Source organism: Elgaria multicarinata, chromosome 10 (genome assembly GCF_023053635.1).
Source record: "Elgaria multicarinata webbii isolate HBS135686 ecotype San Diego chromosome 10, rElgMul1.1.pri, whole genome shotgun sequence".
Lineage (NCBI taxonomy): Eukaryota > Metazoa > Chordata > Lepidosauria > Squamata > Anguidae > Elgaria > Elgaria multicarinata.
Genome location: NC_086180.1, coordinates 17,835,694 through 17,852,034, shown reverse-complemented (window position 1 = coordinate 17,852,034; position 16,341 = coordinate 17,835,694). Strand labels below are relative to the sequence as shown.

The 16,341-nt window shown below is 45.1% G+C and overlaps 1 protein-coding gene across 4 annotated transcripts in view; it reads right to left on the bottom strand.

Annotated features, from left to right (window-relative positions):
- The window catches only part of ARHGAP24 (Rho GTPase activating protein 24), a 412,693-nt gene that overhangs the window by 16,941 nt on the left and 379,411 nt on the right, over nucleotides 1–16,341 (bottom strand). For all 4 annotated transcript variants that reach the window (XM_063136191.1, XM_063136188.1, XM_063136190.1 and 1 more), the window contains 3 exons: nucleotides 3,181–3,313; nucleotides 972–1,045; nucleotides 181–302 (listed from right to left, as the gene is read on the bottom strand). In XM_063136191.1, coding sequence (XP_062992261.1) covers nucleotides 181–302; nucleotides 972–1,045; nucleotides 3,181–3,313 — 329 coding nt within the window. The remainder of the gene's footprint in view (nucleotides 1–180; nucleotides 303–971; nucleotides 1,046–3,180; nucleotides 3,314–16,341) is intronic.

Sequence of the window (16,341 nt, the reverse complement as noted above, 5' to 3'; positions counted from 1 at the left end):
ACATGGTCAGAGCGGCGAGCCAAGAAGATGACTCATCTTACTGGACATGACTTTACCAGCCTTGATCTGACTGCCATCAGATGGTACCAACTTCTGCTGTGAGCCTCAAGGAAGCACAGAACTCTAATCCTTACACCAGCTAATAGATCCTTTGCAGTATGATTAGCTTTTTAATCTCACCTTCCATGATGGTCAGAGGGTCTTCCACTTTGGGACGCAGGATGTTGGGGCCGAACACAGTAGCAAGGTTTTGCACACTCATTTTGTTTACTCCGGAATAGGACTGGACTTCATCCAGGAATCTGTACAAACATCCCACAGACAGGCGAGAGGGAGAGAAGAGGAAATCCAGGATCAGGGGTTCAGTCAAATCTAAATGACAGAGCCAAACTAGATAGAGATGGCATTCATGCTGTTAGCAACTGCATGAATGGCTTTTTAAAAGTAAATTGCCAACATGGTTTTTTTGATCCAGCTCATCACCCTGGTTGGGGTGGAAGATATTGTAACCATTTACTCCTTGCTACAATCCAAATTTAGATTGCCTCCTCACTGTGGCTGCTATTTTCATTGGAATAAAAGCTTCTATTCACATGGATGGATATTTTTTCTTCCAGTACCATTACCAGGTGTGTGTGTGTGTGTGTGTGTGTGTGTGTGTGTGACCTGGACTGCAGCAGCGGTAATAGGTTAAAGCTCCCTAACCCTCCCAGGTCAACTCCCAGTAGCCCCTGCCAGCATGGCATATCCGCAGGAATGCTGGGAGTTAAAAGTATGAAACATTTGGAAATCTACTTTCTACCCACCCCTGATCTAAAGTGTGAAAGGATTCAGAAAAACTTCTGGCCTTCTTTGAACTGGTCTAATGAGACTTCTCATAAAACTACCGAGAGGAAACTGCATTTCTAATGATATCTTTGGGGGCACTGAAATGACCACTGCTTTGGGATTCTTGCAAGGATATGAGTTACCTGCAAATATACTTCAACAGGTTGAAGTTCACAAGTGGCAAACTCTTGACTTGTTTCACCAATTCATTCAGCCCCTGTATAAAGATTGTAGGGGAAATAATAATAAAAGTATTAAAACTGTAATAATGCCCAAATCAGCATAAAGAGAAACATCAGAAAACTGACCAACACATAAAACTCTCCACTGATGGCCCCTTTATAAATTCTCCATGCAGACTGTTATGGGTGATAGCCTATACGTGATGGGACAGATTACAGTTACCATACTTTTAGCATGGTAATGGAAAGTGTGACCACTGGCTCAGCATGTTTAGTCCCAGAGCATCATCTGCAGGCACCAGATGAAGCAACTTTGCTGAAGGTAAGCAGGTTTGGATCTAGTCAGACCCTAGAAGGGACACTTTCTGAGAAACTCTAAGTACATATATGGCCTTGGGCAGAGCCAACTTCAAGCTTGTGGAGGCTTACTGCATGGTGCTCCCTGGTGGATCCTTTTCTGGGCTGGTGGGACCTCCAAGTGGGCTTACTACTCAGAAGCAGCACTCTTCCATCTTAATGGCCCACAATGTAGCATTGGTCTGGAGCATTATGGGGAATTCAAATGATGGCTTCCTGTCTCCCTGCCCAGAGCAGGAGTTGGTAGTGGTACTGCAAGAATGCAAGGGCCTCGCCATCTGCTGAATGGGGTTGGTAGCCCTGGCCTTGAGTTCCATCATGTAAGTAAGGCTGGATATAAGTGTAATAAATAATACAATCAGATAAGTAAAAAAAATATCCAGTTAATCTACAGCACCAGGGCTGAATCTGACCAGGAACTTGCAGACTACCATGTTTTTCTGTATTTCTGCTCACTGCCTTAACAAGCCAGCCTGTGCATTCTGATTACTGCCTGAGACACATGCAACTAACTGATAGCTTTTATATTTTCAAAGGAAGGGCAGCCATCTACCAAGGGTGCTTTGAAAGGGGGGAGGAGGCTGGGGGTGGCTCATCATATCTCATATCCTGGCCTTTCTGGTCTCCTCCCCTCCTTGCCCACTGGAATGCACCCTTTCCTTCTCCTCCTCTGAGGCTGCTTTTCCAGCATGGTTCCTGCAAGGGTGGAGCTCAGATCTCCAACTACCCCTTCCAAGTTTAGAGTGCTTTCTTTTCTTTTCTTTTACTCCCCCCCCCCGCCAACAACAACATCTGAACAAAACAAAGATACATATAACATCTACAGTTACACTAAAAAACATTTAAGGGTGAGGTTAGGATATATTTTTCTTTTGCCCCTTTCATGCCAGAAATGCCCCTCAATTTCTTAATTACCCTTTACATGTCCACCCCATTTACATACATTGGGTTCACAGAATTATGCTTCTTTCCTTTCTTTCCTCATATTAATCTAAAATCCACAAACAAATGCATCATTTTTCTCTGTCTCTTTCAAATATTCTATCAAAGGTTTCCATTCCGACAAAAACAGAGCTGTTGACCTTTCTCTCTTTATCGCTGTAAGTTTTGCCATCTCTGCTTTCTGAGCAATCCTATGGTCCCTGGGACCAAAGGATTACTCTCTAAGTCCTTAAGAAATGCAGCCATATGCAAACAGGTGCTTAGAGGAGGAGGAAGAAAATATTACTGGGTTTACATTATGTGTCCAAAACAATGGCGCCAGCAATAGCAGCCTGTATAGAGGCAATTGCCGTCATTCCCTACTGCTCAACATCTGCGCTACCCATCTGTTTATAGTCGAGTCCTGTTGGCAACAGCCACAGAATGTGCATCTCTTTGACACATTATCAGGAATATGGGGAGGAACCATAGATCATGGGTAGAACATATGCTTTCCATTCAGGAGGTCCCAGGTCTAATCCTGGGAATCTCCAGTGAAAAGGTCAGGTGATAGAAAAGATCTCGTTCTAACCCTGGAGAGCTGCCATCAGTCACAGTATTCAGTACTGGGCTAGAAAGACAAAAACACTGATCTGGTATAATGCAATTTTCTCTGTTCCTAAGATACAGGGTTGGATTCAGTGTTAGTCCTACTTAGGGAAGACCCATCAGAAGGATGCAACTTAGACTAACACTGGATACAATCCAAAGTATATAAACAACCATTCCAAAAGCGACCAATTAGGAATTGAGTCAATCTCCTTGAAATTCCCAAATACGATTACAAAGCATCTGGTAATTTAGTGAACCAAAATCAAGGCAGCAAGCTCACCATTTCCTCTTCCTTGCTGAGCTGTTTGGCACAGGAAAGGAAATCTTCATATTTGGAGTACGGGATAACTGGCTCCGGGAGCTCTCTGAGGTACAGTTTCAGCAGTGATGCCACCGTGTGTACATCTGTATTTCTGTGGGGATGGAACAGACATGATTGCCACTGGAGAAGTAACCTTAGATACCTGGAAGGCGATTGTCTGTTGTGGACCTCTTCCAAGATTGCTGAAGAAAGCTGAATCAGCAGTACAGAAAAGCCATAAGCACTATGATCAGTAAAAATCACTATTTCCTTGAAATGATGTGTCTGGGGTTGTCTGTTGCTTGGACATGCAGTTCTCTTTTGGCTCGATGGAGTTCTGCGGCACGTACGACTGTGGCACAACTGCAAACTGAGCTGTGGGCTGTTCCCCAAACCCTAGGAGCATTTGTGCACATTTTTTGGGGGGAGGGAAGGTTCTGCAATTTGCACACGTTTCTTAGCAATTTGCACAAATTTATGCAACTTACAGCTGAATTTGCACATATTTTGGGCAAATTTGCACACATTATGGCCAAATTTGGGCAAATTATCCAAATTCAGCCTTAATTAGTGAATTTGCACAAATTTAGATGTAATTTGAACAAATTGCAGAGCCTTCCCCGCAAAATGCATAAAATCCCCAGAAAATCAGTGAAGTGATCCAACTCCCTGCAGATCGAGTCAGGCACTACAGCAGGAACCGAAACCAAGTCCAGGAAGGAGGGTGATCCTAGGAAAACTTGGCAAACCAGCCCCCAAACCTGGAGCTAGAACCTATTGGTCATTAGTGGTACACCTTCAACAAACATGGAGGATTAATTTTGCTGCCATAGGAAACAGAAGTTGATAGACCAATTCTCCTCCATGTATTTGTCTAATCCCATTTTAAAGCTGTCTAAGTCTGTAGCCATCACCACACTCCATGTGTTGATTATGTACTATTTATTTATTTCATTTTTATACCACCCAATATCTGAAGCTCTCTGGGCGGTTCACCAAAATTAAAACCATAAAAAACATAATAAAAGAACCAACAGTCTAAAAACACAAATACAAAATACAATATAAAAATTACAACCAGGATAAAACCACACGGCAGAAATTGATATAGGTTAAAATACAGAATTAAAACAGCAGAGTTTAAATTTAAGTTAAATTAGTGTTAAAATACTGATAAAATAAAAAGGTATTCAGCTGGTGATGAAAGGAGTACAGTGTAGGCGCCAGGCGAACCTCTCTGGGGAGCTCGTTCCACTGCCGGGGTGCCACAGCAGAGAAAGCCCTCCTCCTAGTAGCCACCTGCCTCACTCCCTTTGGCAGGGGCTCATGAAGAAGGACCCCTGTAGATGATCTTAAGGCCCGGGCAGGTACATATGGGAGGAGGCGTTCCTTAAAATACTTTGTGATGAGATGCTTCTTTTTTGTCTGTCCGGAATCTTTTGCTAATCGATTTCACCTAGGGTGACCACTTATGAATTGCCCAAAAAGAAGGAATGCATCACTTAAAAAAGAAAAAAAGGACAAAAGGAGATACAAATATACTCAACATTTGCACATGCTAATTTATACGTATTGATGCAAATTTCAAAATAATGATGATATTTTGAATAGAAATACAGTCTGTCTCACCATAGTGTTGGAGACGGTGACCAGGTATCTATTTGCCTGCTTCTTCAGACTGCTAAGTGCTGATGGTTCTTTATCTTTGAATTAGAATTTGTCAGGACAGCCATTCAAAGAGAAGATGGTCCTCTGTATCCATTTTTTTATTATTGCATTTATATCCCACCTTTTTTCCTGCAAGGAACCCAAGGCAGTGTACATAATCCTCCTCCTCTCCACTTTATCCTCACAACAACAACCCTGTGAGGTGGGTTGGGCTGAGAGTCTGTGACTGGCCCTAAGTCACCCAGTGGGTTTCCATGGCCGAGTGGGGACTAGAACCCAGATCTCCCGACTCCCAGTTTGACACTCTAGCCACTACACCACGCTGGCTCTCTGTAAAAGAGGACACATGATCTTCCTAATTCCATCAGATTAGAGAGGAAGCAAGACTCCTTCTTTTTCTGAACCATGCAAACGTCTTGGCAAATGTTAGTAGCTTGGGCGCTCATTCTAATGCAATATACATTGCAGTCTTTTTAACAAGCCGGCCAGACAGGCAGATGTAAGGCCTTGGAAAATGTGCTGTATCCATGTATTACCACTAGATGGTGCTATTGTAAAATAAGATTATACAGAATGCTTCCCCCATTCCCCAGGCGCTTTCCAGTTGTTGTGGAGCATTACTGCTGTATTGGTCGTAATGAGAATTCTCCAGGTGGATTGAGCCCACCTAATGAGATCAGAGCTGTTCCTAAAGCAGAGCTTCATTTCTAAAATGGAGATGCTGGGTTTTCAAACCTACTGAGGAATCAGATGTCTGAACTGGAGATCTTTCCCCTAATATCAAATGTACGGGAAGCAGCTATGATTACTGAATGGTAAGGATCTTGGACTAAACCGAAGTGTGCAGCGGGAGGCACCTTTTACGGGAAATGAGCCCCTGTCCTGACCATCTGTCAGGGGACTCATGAACAAGGAGAGAAATGTGCACAAAATGGCGGCGTGGCCCATTCTGAAAACATTGCGATCCTCGCCAACCTTGGCAAAGCAGGCTGCGCATTGCATTGTGCATTGCTTTCATTAAAGCGCTGCACTTAAAGAAGGTGATTTGCAGCGCAATGTACAGCAGGGTGCCCACCCCCAGGGCTTTGCGCATCACTGCAGGACAGTTAAAGTGGCCATCGCAACCATGGCAAAGGACGCAGTGCAAAGAGCCCCCATCCCATAATGCAAACCTTCCAATGGGCGAATCAGTCCCCGTTTTGCAGCAAAAAGACAGCTTTGCTTTAGGAGAACGCTGCTCTTTTGGAGAAACCATTGTGCCCTTTAAAATGGTGCAGCTCCCTGCGAAAAATGAATCCCATAAAAATTTGGCACAGCCCTGTTCAAATGCACCTCCCTCTACTTTTGATATTGCACAATACTCCTCTTGGTGTGCCCTGGATTAAAGAAGACTGGGCTGCCCCCCCCTCCTCACAACAAACTGACTCCCCATTTTTATTATGCTTTCCCCCCTCCCTTTTTAATCAACTCAAAAGAAGCTGGCAACTCCCATCTTTCATTCCACCCCGCCCCCACCCGGCCAGCTGTTCAACAAAAAATAAACTGAGCAATTAGCTTTTTAAAGAGAGGGGACTCAGCATCACCATTTCTGTTGCCCCAGCAGAAAGATGGGTCATGGGCACCACTCAGGCACTGATTATATGCTTGGAAGCACTTATTATTTTATTTATTTATTTATTTAAAACGTTTATATCCCACCCTATATCATTAAGATCTCAGAGCGGCGTACAGATAAAAACATACAGTATAAAACAGTAAATACGCACAGTTAAAAACAAATTAAACCATGATCCAAGTTAAAACAATCTATAATTTAAAAGCAGTTAAAACAGTTAAAACAATGTGCCAGTGAGTTTAACCATCAAAGGCTTTGTTAAAAAGCCATGCTTTTAGTTGGCGTCGAAATGAAATCATTGTTGGCGCCAATCGGGCCTCCAAGGGGAGGGCATTCCACAGTCAGGGTGCCACCACAGAGAAACCCCTCTCCCTTGTCCCAACATAGCATATATGTTGCAATGATGGGATGTGGAGAAGGGCTCCTCCAACAGATCTAAGGTCTCAGGCAGGCATATATAAGGAGAGGCGCTCTCTCAAGTATCGAGGTCCCAAGTCGTTTAGGGCTTTAAACGTAGTTACTAACACCATGAATTCTGACCGGAAGCGTATAGGCAGCCAGTGCAGTTCCTTTAGGACCGGTGTTATGGGGTCTCTGTATGATGTACCTTCCAGCAGTCTAGCTGCTGCATTTTGCACTAGCTGCAACTTTTGTGTCATCTTCAAGGGCAGCCCCACGTAGAGTGCATTGCAGTAGTCTAATCAGGAAGTTACCAGTGCATGCACTACTGTGGCTAGGTTGTAAATGTCCAGGAAAGGCTGTAGCTTTACACTTAGGAGTGTAAAATCATTTTGCCTCTAGAGCCAACATGGTAGTGTGGTGCAGCGAATAGACTACTGAAGTAGGAGTTGAATAACAGAGGACTCATCAACACCAAGCAGGATATTACACTATGAAAGTGGTATGAAAGTGGTATATAAAAGGCAGGAGCCACACTACTGCTTTATAGCAGTATTGAAGTGCACTGACAACTGTTGGTATGACACATACCATATACTGCTTTCTAGGGATGTGCTCCGCTCCGATTAGGAGCGTAGAAGCAGTAGCGGATTGGCCTGCTCCGCCTTACCCAGAGGCGGAGTAGGAGCGGACCGCGGACCCCCTAGAAGCAAGGCGAAGAGAAGCGACCATTTTTCGGAGCTCCGAGTTCAGTCGGAGCGCTCCGGTCGCCATCTTGAAAACATTTCGCCATAGGATTGCATTGCGGCAAATAATCGCGCATAACTACGTTGTTTTTGAAGCTATCGTTCTGGAAATTCTTGTGCACAGAGAGTCGTGGATGGGGGTCATTTTGAGACCACTCTCACCTCTCTGCGTGCTGTGGTTCACGTGCAATATTTTTTTAAAAATCGGGTCAACCGCGGGGCTCAAACTGCGTTTCGGCTTTTCGCCCATAGGATTGCATTGAGGGAAAGAATCGGGGATAACTGGGGGGGGGTTTAAGCTATCGTTCTGAAAATTCTTGTGCACAGAGAGTCGTGGATGGGGGTCATTTTGAGACCACTCTCAACTTTCTGCATCGTACGGGTCGCGGGCTAGAAGTTTTTTAAAAATAGGGTCAACCGCGGGGCTCCGTTTCGGCTTTTCGCCCATAGGATTGCATTGAGGGAAAGAATCGGGGATAACTGGGGGGGGGTTTAAGCTATCGTTCTGAAAATTCTTGTGCACAGAGAGTCGTGGATGGGGGTCATTTTGAGACCACTCTCAACTTTCTGCGTGCTGTGGTTCACGTGCAATATTTTTTTAAAAATCGGGGTTTGGGTTTTTTTTTTTTATTATTATTATTATTTTGGAAGCGATGACAGGCACATTCAACTCCCAATCCTGATGAGAATTCATCTCCTCAGAAAGCATCCTCCTCCAATCCCAGCGTTGGAGGGGGGACTAAGGCAGACCCACCCTGAGAACTTTCTGTTTTGTGTCTCTTTGTGGGTTGGCGTTCGTGGAGGGAACACTTACTTAGCTAGTGCTCCTGCTTTGGAGATAGATTAATTTAATATAGGTTTAGTTTGGCGCGTGTGTGTGTTTGTTTGCTTCTTTCTGACTTGTAGCTTAGTTTGCCCTGTGTTTTCCCCTTACTTTGATTTAATATAAACTTTATTTTTGAATTTTGGAGTGTGTGGTTGGGTTGGTTGCCCCCCCCCTTCCCTGTATTAAAGCCTGACTGTTCTGCTTTTGTGAAAGCTTTCTTTTGAAAGCATACACACACTTTTTGTCCCATTTCCCTACATTTATATTCTTAAACATATTTTATTATATTCTTTCACATAGTCCATTAGTATATATTCTCATACATATTATATTAGTATTCATATTTTGTTCTTCTTATAGTAGTGGTTGGTTCTTTTTCCCCCTCCCCTCTCTTAAATCCTGATTGTGTTTCCTTCTATCTTCTATATACCAAATATACCAAAAAAATTGGATTCTCTTTTTCTTCTCTGTGTAACTTCGACGGAGTGGGCTGCTTTTGTCAAGTTCAACAGGCAGCCACAGATTGAGCATTTTGGGGAAAGCATACGCACACCATTTCCCTATTCTTAAACATATTATTATTATATTCTTTGACATAGTCTTAGTAGTCTATTAGTATACATTCTCATACATATTAGTAGTAGTATTCATATTTTGTTCTTCTTATAGTAGTGGTTGTCCCATTTCTTGTCCCATTTCCCTACATTTATTAGTAATATTCTAAAACATATTATTATATTCTTGTAGATATTCTTAGTAGTATATTCTCATACATATTAGTAGTAGTATATTTTATTGTTCTTGTCCCATTTCCCTACATTTAAACATATTATATTCTTCTTATACATATTCTTAGTAGTACCTTATACATAGTATTAGTAGTATTAATATTTTGTTAGTCATCATGAAAAGAGAAAGCAGGCGTGCTGAAAGCAGCAAGGCTCAGTCTGCCAGCAGGGCTTCCTCTCCTCCTGTGAAACTCAAACGGGCAACTCCTTGGCTGACTGCTCCAAAACAGAAGCAGGACAAGCAGCAGGCAGAGCCACTCTCTTCTGCAACTTGTGCCCGGCGTTCTCTTTTTGAGGGTGGGAATGGGAAAAGTGCCCGTTTGCAAGAGGCACGTGGCAGCAGTGCCATTAGAGGAGGAGGAGTATCCCCAACTCCTTCATTCTCCTTTCAGCCCACGAGCCCGCTGATGGACCTAGACGAGGTCCTCAGCACAGTGGAGGGGGGGGAGGAGGAGGAGGCGGTGGGCCTCCAGGATGTGGGGGCTGAGGAGGAGCAGCAGCAGGCCGAGGCTCTCTCCCCAGTCTCATCCCACACCCCTGTTTCTGTGGCAACACCAGAGAGCTCAGGCGGGCAATTGGTGGTGTCACCACAGAAACGAAAGACAAGCATCGTGTGGGACCACTTTGAGTTGGGAGCGGATCCCCGCTTTGCTGTCTGTCGCCACTGCAAACTCAGCCTAAGCAGGGGTTCATCGACAGGGCATTATGGAACCAGCAGCATGAAGATGCATCTTCATAGGCAGCACCAGGCGATCTTGCTGGGGAAAGAGGCGGGCAAGGCGACTGGTTCCAGGGGAAAGCCGAAGGCTGCTGCTGGCACTGCCACTCTAAGCTCTCCATCTCCCATCCCCACAAGGGTTAGGCAGGCAACCCTGCAGGACATGGGGTGGGGGAAGTATTGACCCACAAGATGGCGTTTTCCAATGCCCACCCAGGGTGCTACTGTGTTGGGGCATCTGCCGGGACTGACTCCTCCCCAATACTAGATCTATGACATGTCACTCTGCCTGCCCCTCTGCTAGCCTGTCCTCCTCGGTGACCGACTCGCTGGGATGGTTTGCGTTTGCAATGCGTGACTAACTGCAATGCTGGCTTAGAAACCAGCCATCACTTCCTTGTGCCCCCAGAAATGCCCGCAGCCTGCCTGCCTGCCTGCCCGCCTCCCCCGGGGTGCTGCTGTGGTGGGGCATCTGCCAGGACTGACTCCTCGCCTACTCTGCCTGCCTCTCTGCCCGCCTGGTGCCTGGTTTGCTCCCAATCGTCCTCCTCTGTGCCCCTCAAGGCGTAACTGCTGGCTTAGAAAGAAACAACCAGCCATCTTTGCCTCACTTTGCGCCCACTTATGGGTTGGTTTGCTATGCGTTAGTGCTCAAGCCATCCTTGCGGCACTACAATGCATGCTGCCTGCCTGCTTTCCATTGATGGTGCTATATAAATAAATAATAATAATAATAATAATTCTCCCCTTCCCGCCTTGCAGCGATGGTGTATGTGTCTTGCTTTGACTAAGGGGAGAAGTCCTTCCTGCGCTCACTTAGACTTTATCAAATTCAATAATCCCTTTTTCAAATGTGCCAGAAGATTTAGGGTTATCTCGTGGCATGTTGGGATTGCCTTGGAACTGGCCCCATTGAGCTGTCTGCAATTGCAACTTTAAATCCCTGACATACTGGAGTGTTCAAATTTCAAAAGTTCCCCTAACATCAGGGGATGATGGGATTGCCTTGAAACTTGGTGTCCATGGGGACACATGGGTAAGCTGTCATGGGACCAAAGGATAGGTTTCTAACGTGCAAATTGACGTAGTTGTAGAATGGGACTTGATTTGGGGTGAGTTAAAAAGTTTAAGCCGCGCCAAAAATCAGGGGATGATGGGATTTGCTTGCAACTTGGCGTGCATGTGGACACATGGATAAGCTCTCCTGGTGCCGAGTTTGAGGTTTCTAACATGCAAATTGACGGAGCTATCCCAAGGGGTGTGAATGGGGTGCCCGATTTTCATAAATTCCCCAAAAATCAGGGGATGATGGGATTGCCTTGAAACTTGGCGTGCATGTGGACACGTGGATAAGCTATCATGGTGCTGAGTTTGAGGTTTCTAACGTGCAAATTGACGTAGTTGTAGAATGGGACAATTTGGGGTGAGTTAAGCCATGCCAAAAATCAGGGGATGATGGGATTTGCTTGCAACTTGGCGTGCATGTGGACACATGGATAAGCTCTCCTGGTGCCGAGTTTGAGGTTTCTAACATGCAAATTGACGGAGCTATCCCAAGGGGTGTGAATGGGGTGCCCGATTTTCATAAATTCCCCAAAAATCAGGGGATGATGGGATTGCCTTGAAACTTGGCGTGCATGTGGACACGTGGATAAGCTATCATGGTGCTGAGTTTGAGGTTTCTAACGTGCAAATTGACGGAGCTATCTAAAGGGGTGTGAATTAGGGTTATGGGAGGTGCGTTAGAGGGTAGAGCCGCGCCAAAAATCAGGGGATGATGGGATTTGCTTGCAACTTGGCGTGCATGTGGACACATGGATAAGCTGCCCTGGTGCCGAGTTTGAGGTTTGTAACATGCAAATTGACGGAGCTATCCCAAGGGGTGTGAATGGGGTGCCCGATTTTCAAAAATTCGCCAAAAATCAGGGGATGATGGGATTGCCTTGAAACTTGGCGTGTGTGTGTATACGCCCATGAGGTGTCATGGTGCCAAACGTGAGGTTTCTAACTTCAACGGAAAAAAAGTTGTTTACTTTTTTAGCTTTCAATGCAAGCCTATGGGGGGGCAAAAACGGAGCTCCGGATCCGATCCGGAGCTCCGGGCGGAGCGGAGCGGAAGTGGGCGGAGCGGGGGGCGGGGCGGAGCGACCCGCTCCGAAAAATGGCGGATCTGCAAGTGAAGCGGAGCGGGGGGTCCGTGCACACCCCTACTGCTTTCATACCACTTTCATAGTGTTATATCCTGCTTGGTGTAGATGGGTCATGGGCCCCAACAGTTGTCAGTGCCGTTCAGTACCACTATAAAGCAGTAGTGTCACTCCTGCTTTTTATATACCACTTTCATAGTGGAATGTCCTGCTTGGTGTAGATGAGCTCTCAGATTCAAATGGCTGCCCACCCATGAAACTCACTCAAGAGGCATTGGGCAGTTTAATCTACCTCACAGGGTTGTTGTGAGGATTAAAATAGGATTACCCCACATAACCTATCCTAAATTCTTTGGAGAAAATTCTTTGGAGAAATTCTTTGGACTCCTGTATCTTTAACAGTTGTATAGAAAAGGGAATTTCATCAGGTGTCATTTGTATGCCTGCAGCACCTGGTGAAATTCTCTCTTCATCACAACAGTTAAAACTGCAGGAGCCCTGCCCTCTTTTGTATCTGGTCACTCTAGCTATACTCCTGCAGCTTTAAATGTTGTGATGAAGAGGGAATTTCACCAGGTGCTGCTGAGATTCCCTTTTCTACTCAGCTGTTAAAGATACAGGAGCTGTGACCTCCTTTCCATATGGTCACCCTAGAATAGATACACTAGGGTGACCACATGAAAAGGAGGACAGGGCTCCTGTATCTTTAACAGTTGCATAGAAAAGGAAATTTCAGCAGGTGTCATTTGTATATATGGAGAACCTGGTGAAATTCCCTCTTCATCATCACAGTTAAAGCTGCAGGAGCTATACTAGAGTGACCAGATTTAAAAGAGGGCAGGGCACCTGCAGCTGTAACTGTTGTGATGAAGAGGAAATTTCACCAGGTTCTCCATATATACAAATGGCACCTGCTGAAATTCCCTTTTCAATACAACTGTTAAAGATACAGGAGCCCTGTCCTCCTTTTCATATGGTCACCCTAAGATACAACAACCCACTGACATGAGAGCCACCAGCTTCCACTGTCTACCCCCCCCCCCCCCCCCGGGTAACTATGGCAAGTAGCAAGCCAGAAAATGCCCCGAGGATTTTCGAAGTTCTCGGCCTCTTGGCATTAACTCTTCACTGCTCCCCCATCACTTTCCCCATCAAATAGACAACCTTGCATAGCCCTGTACAGATAGCCATGTGTGTGTGTTAAAGGGAGTGGCGTTAATTGTGAATGTTATTGCCCAATAGAATACTACCGCCACTGGTCTGTAAGCTGCCCCTAGGAATATAATATAAAGGATTTATATATGTGCAAACTGTCACAGAACCTTTCCTCTGCAATTAGACAGCACGGATTCAGAGCTCTTTTCATCCCATCCCCTGTTGTCATTGACTTCCTTCCCAGCAGTTGCTGCATCAACAACATTCCCCCCCCCCTTTGCTTTGTGGTATCACAGCCGTTGTGGAAAATGGCTGTCAGGCCAATTACACAGGCTGGGGGGATGTTCGTCCTGTCTCTTCCTCATCAATGAATACGGAAGCACAGCAGGTCACTGTAAATACTTATGTCCCATTGATGTTCATAGGCATGCTCCTGCACACTGAAATATGGCCGTGGTACCATAGGCAGCATTTCAAGAAAGCCAAGCAACCCACCTTAACTGGGAGGTTGGGGGACACAATATAAAACATGGCCATTCCAAACAGGAAATAAATATTCAGCCAGTTCATGCACGCGCATCTGGGATCTCCTCCATCAGTGGTCTTCAACTGGTCCAGACCTGAGTCCCACCATGGACTCCCAACCTGGAACAGGGGACCGACTTTCACAATTTTTGTAAGTCACCTTGAGTGCCTTTATGGCTAAGGGGCAGGATAAAAGTACTATAATAAATAAATAAATAAATAAATAAATAAAATTTCACAAATGCCCAACGTGGCAGAAACAGCTTTGCCATAAAACATCTGGACTGATCTCTCAACCCACTTTTGGGTCGCGACCCACCAGTTGAAGACCATTGTCTTATATCAGCCTACCCCAGCATTGTCCCTTCCAGAGGGGTTGGACTGCAACTCCCAACATTTGGAGATGCCTGTACTGGTGCTGCCACCTACACAAACATTTATGTTCCAGGACATTTCCAAAGCATAAAAGCGAAGTTAATGCTCTGCTGTTGTTAAGGATTCAAAATGCTCGTGCGTCTGTTGTATGAAAGGACGTTTTCTCCCCAGCATGCAAAACTAGAGGATTTTGCTGATCTCCCCTCTTGGTGCATCTTGTTGTGTGTAAATGTGGCTTCACACACACACACAATCACACACAGGCTGACCCAGTTTCAGTGCTCTTTGGGGCCAAACCCAAACAGAAGCAAAACGACCTGCCTCCCCTATGCAGTGATCCTAACCCCTTTTAGCATGAAGGGTGGTGGATTATGCTTGAGTATGGAGAAATCCACCACTGTTGCTTTCTCCTGCGTTCAGATTTTTAAACCTCAAGTTCTTTCCATGCCATTTATAAAGAAATTTGTGGATCCTTTTAAACAAGTAAATAAATAAATCTCAAGATCATAGAATCATAGAATAGTAGAGTTGGAAGGGGCCTACCAGGCCATCGAGTCCAACACCCCACTCAATGCAGGAATCCACTCTAAAGCATCCCTGACAGATGGTTGTCCAGCTGCCTCTTGAATGCCTCTAGTGTGGGAGAGCCCACAACCTCCCTAGGTAGCTGGTTCCATTGTCGTACTGCTCTAACAGTCAGGAAGTTTTTCCTGATGTCCAGCCGGAATCTGGCTTCCTGTAACTTGAGCCCATTATTCCATGTCCTACACTCTGGGATGATTGAGAAGAGATCCTGGCCCTCCTCTGTGTGACAACCTTTCCATCCCGTTGAATTTGGGTAAGTTCTTTTTTTTTAAATGAAATAAATTAATTTTGTACCATCCCTATGGCTCCCTTGCCAAGTTTGCATCTTTCCTTGCCACAGTGCCACTATTTTGTGAATTTTCTCCCCAGCCCTTGGAGGGGAGTATTTCTAGGTGTTACGTTCCTACTTGCTAGCAATGGAGCACGTGTCTCCATTAGGGATGCTGCTGGTTTTAAGCAATGAACAAAATTCTACCCTTCCTATCTGCAGCATGGCTAGGCCACTCCCAAGACCCAACTGAAAGAAAACATTGGCTGGGTTCAGGCAACATGATAACTCACACTCAAGCGTTAAGTGTGGGTTGAGTGTGTGTTGTTGAAATGTGGGTTATTGTGTTGTCTGAACCCAACTGCATTCACAAATCATGGTTTGGTAACAATGAACAACCCATAGTTCACAATCCAACAATAAACCATGGGTTCTCTTCAGGAGTTATCCGTGGTTAACACACCATGGTTTATTAGCACAGCTGGGTTCAGGCTAGGGTGACCATATGAAAAGGAGGACAGGGTTCCTCTATCTTTAACAGTTGCATAGAAAAGGGAATTTCAGCAGGTGTCATTTGTATATATGGAGAACCTGGTGAAATTCTCTCTTCATCATAACAGTTAAAGCTACAGGAGCTATACTAGAGCGACCAGATTTAAAAGAGGGCAGGGCACCTGCAACTTTAACTGTTGTGATGAAGAGGAAATTTCACCAGGTTCCCCATATATACAAATGACGACTGCTGAAATTCCCTTCTCAATACAACTGTTAAAGATACAGGAGCCCTGTTCTCCTTTTCATATGGTCACCCTAGTTTAGACAACATGATAACCCACATTTCAACAACATCCCTTGGTTCAGCAACAACCCACACTTAACCCATACTATGTCCTTGAGTGTGGGTTGTCATGTTGTTGGAACCCATTCACTGGGGTTGCATCCAATATTAGAACTGATCCACTGAAATGACTGGGACCTAAATTAGACTAACATTGGATATTAGGGGTCTGGAAACAAAGCCCTATGAAGAGAGACTGAAAGAACTGGGCGTGTTTAGCCTGGAGAAGAGAAGGTTGAGGGGAGACATGATAGCACTCTTCAAATACTTAAAAGGTTGTCACACAGAGGAAGGCCAGGATCTCTTCTCGATCCTCCCAGAGTGCAGGACACGGAATAACGGGCTCAAGTTAAAGGAAGCCAGATTCCAGCTGGACATCAGGAAAAACTTCCTGACTGTTAGAGCAGTATGACAATGGAATCAGTTACCTAGGGAAGTTGTGGGCTCTCCCACACTAGAGGCCTTCAAGAGGCAGCTGGACAACCAT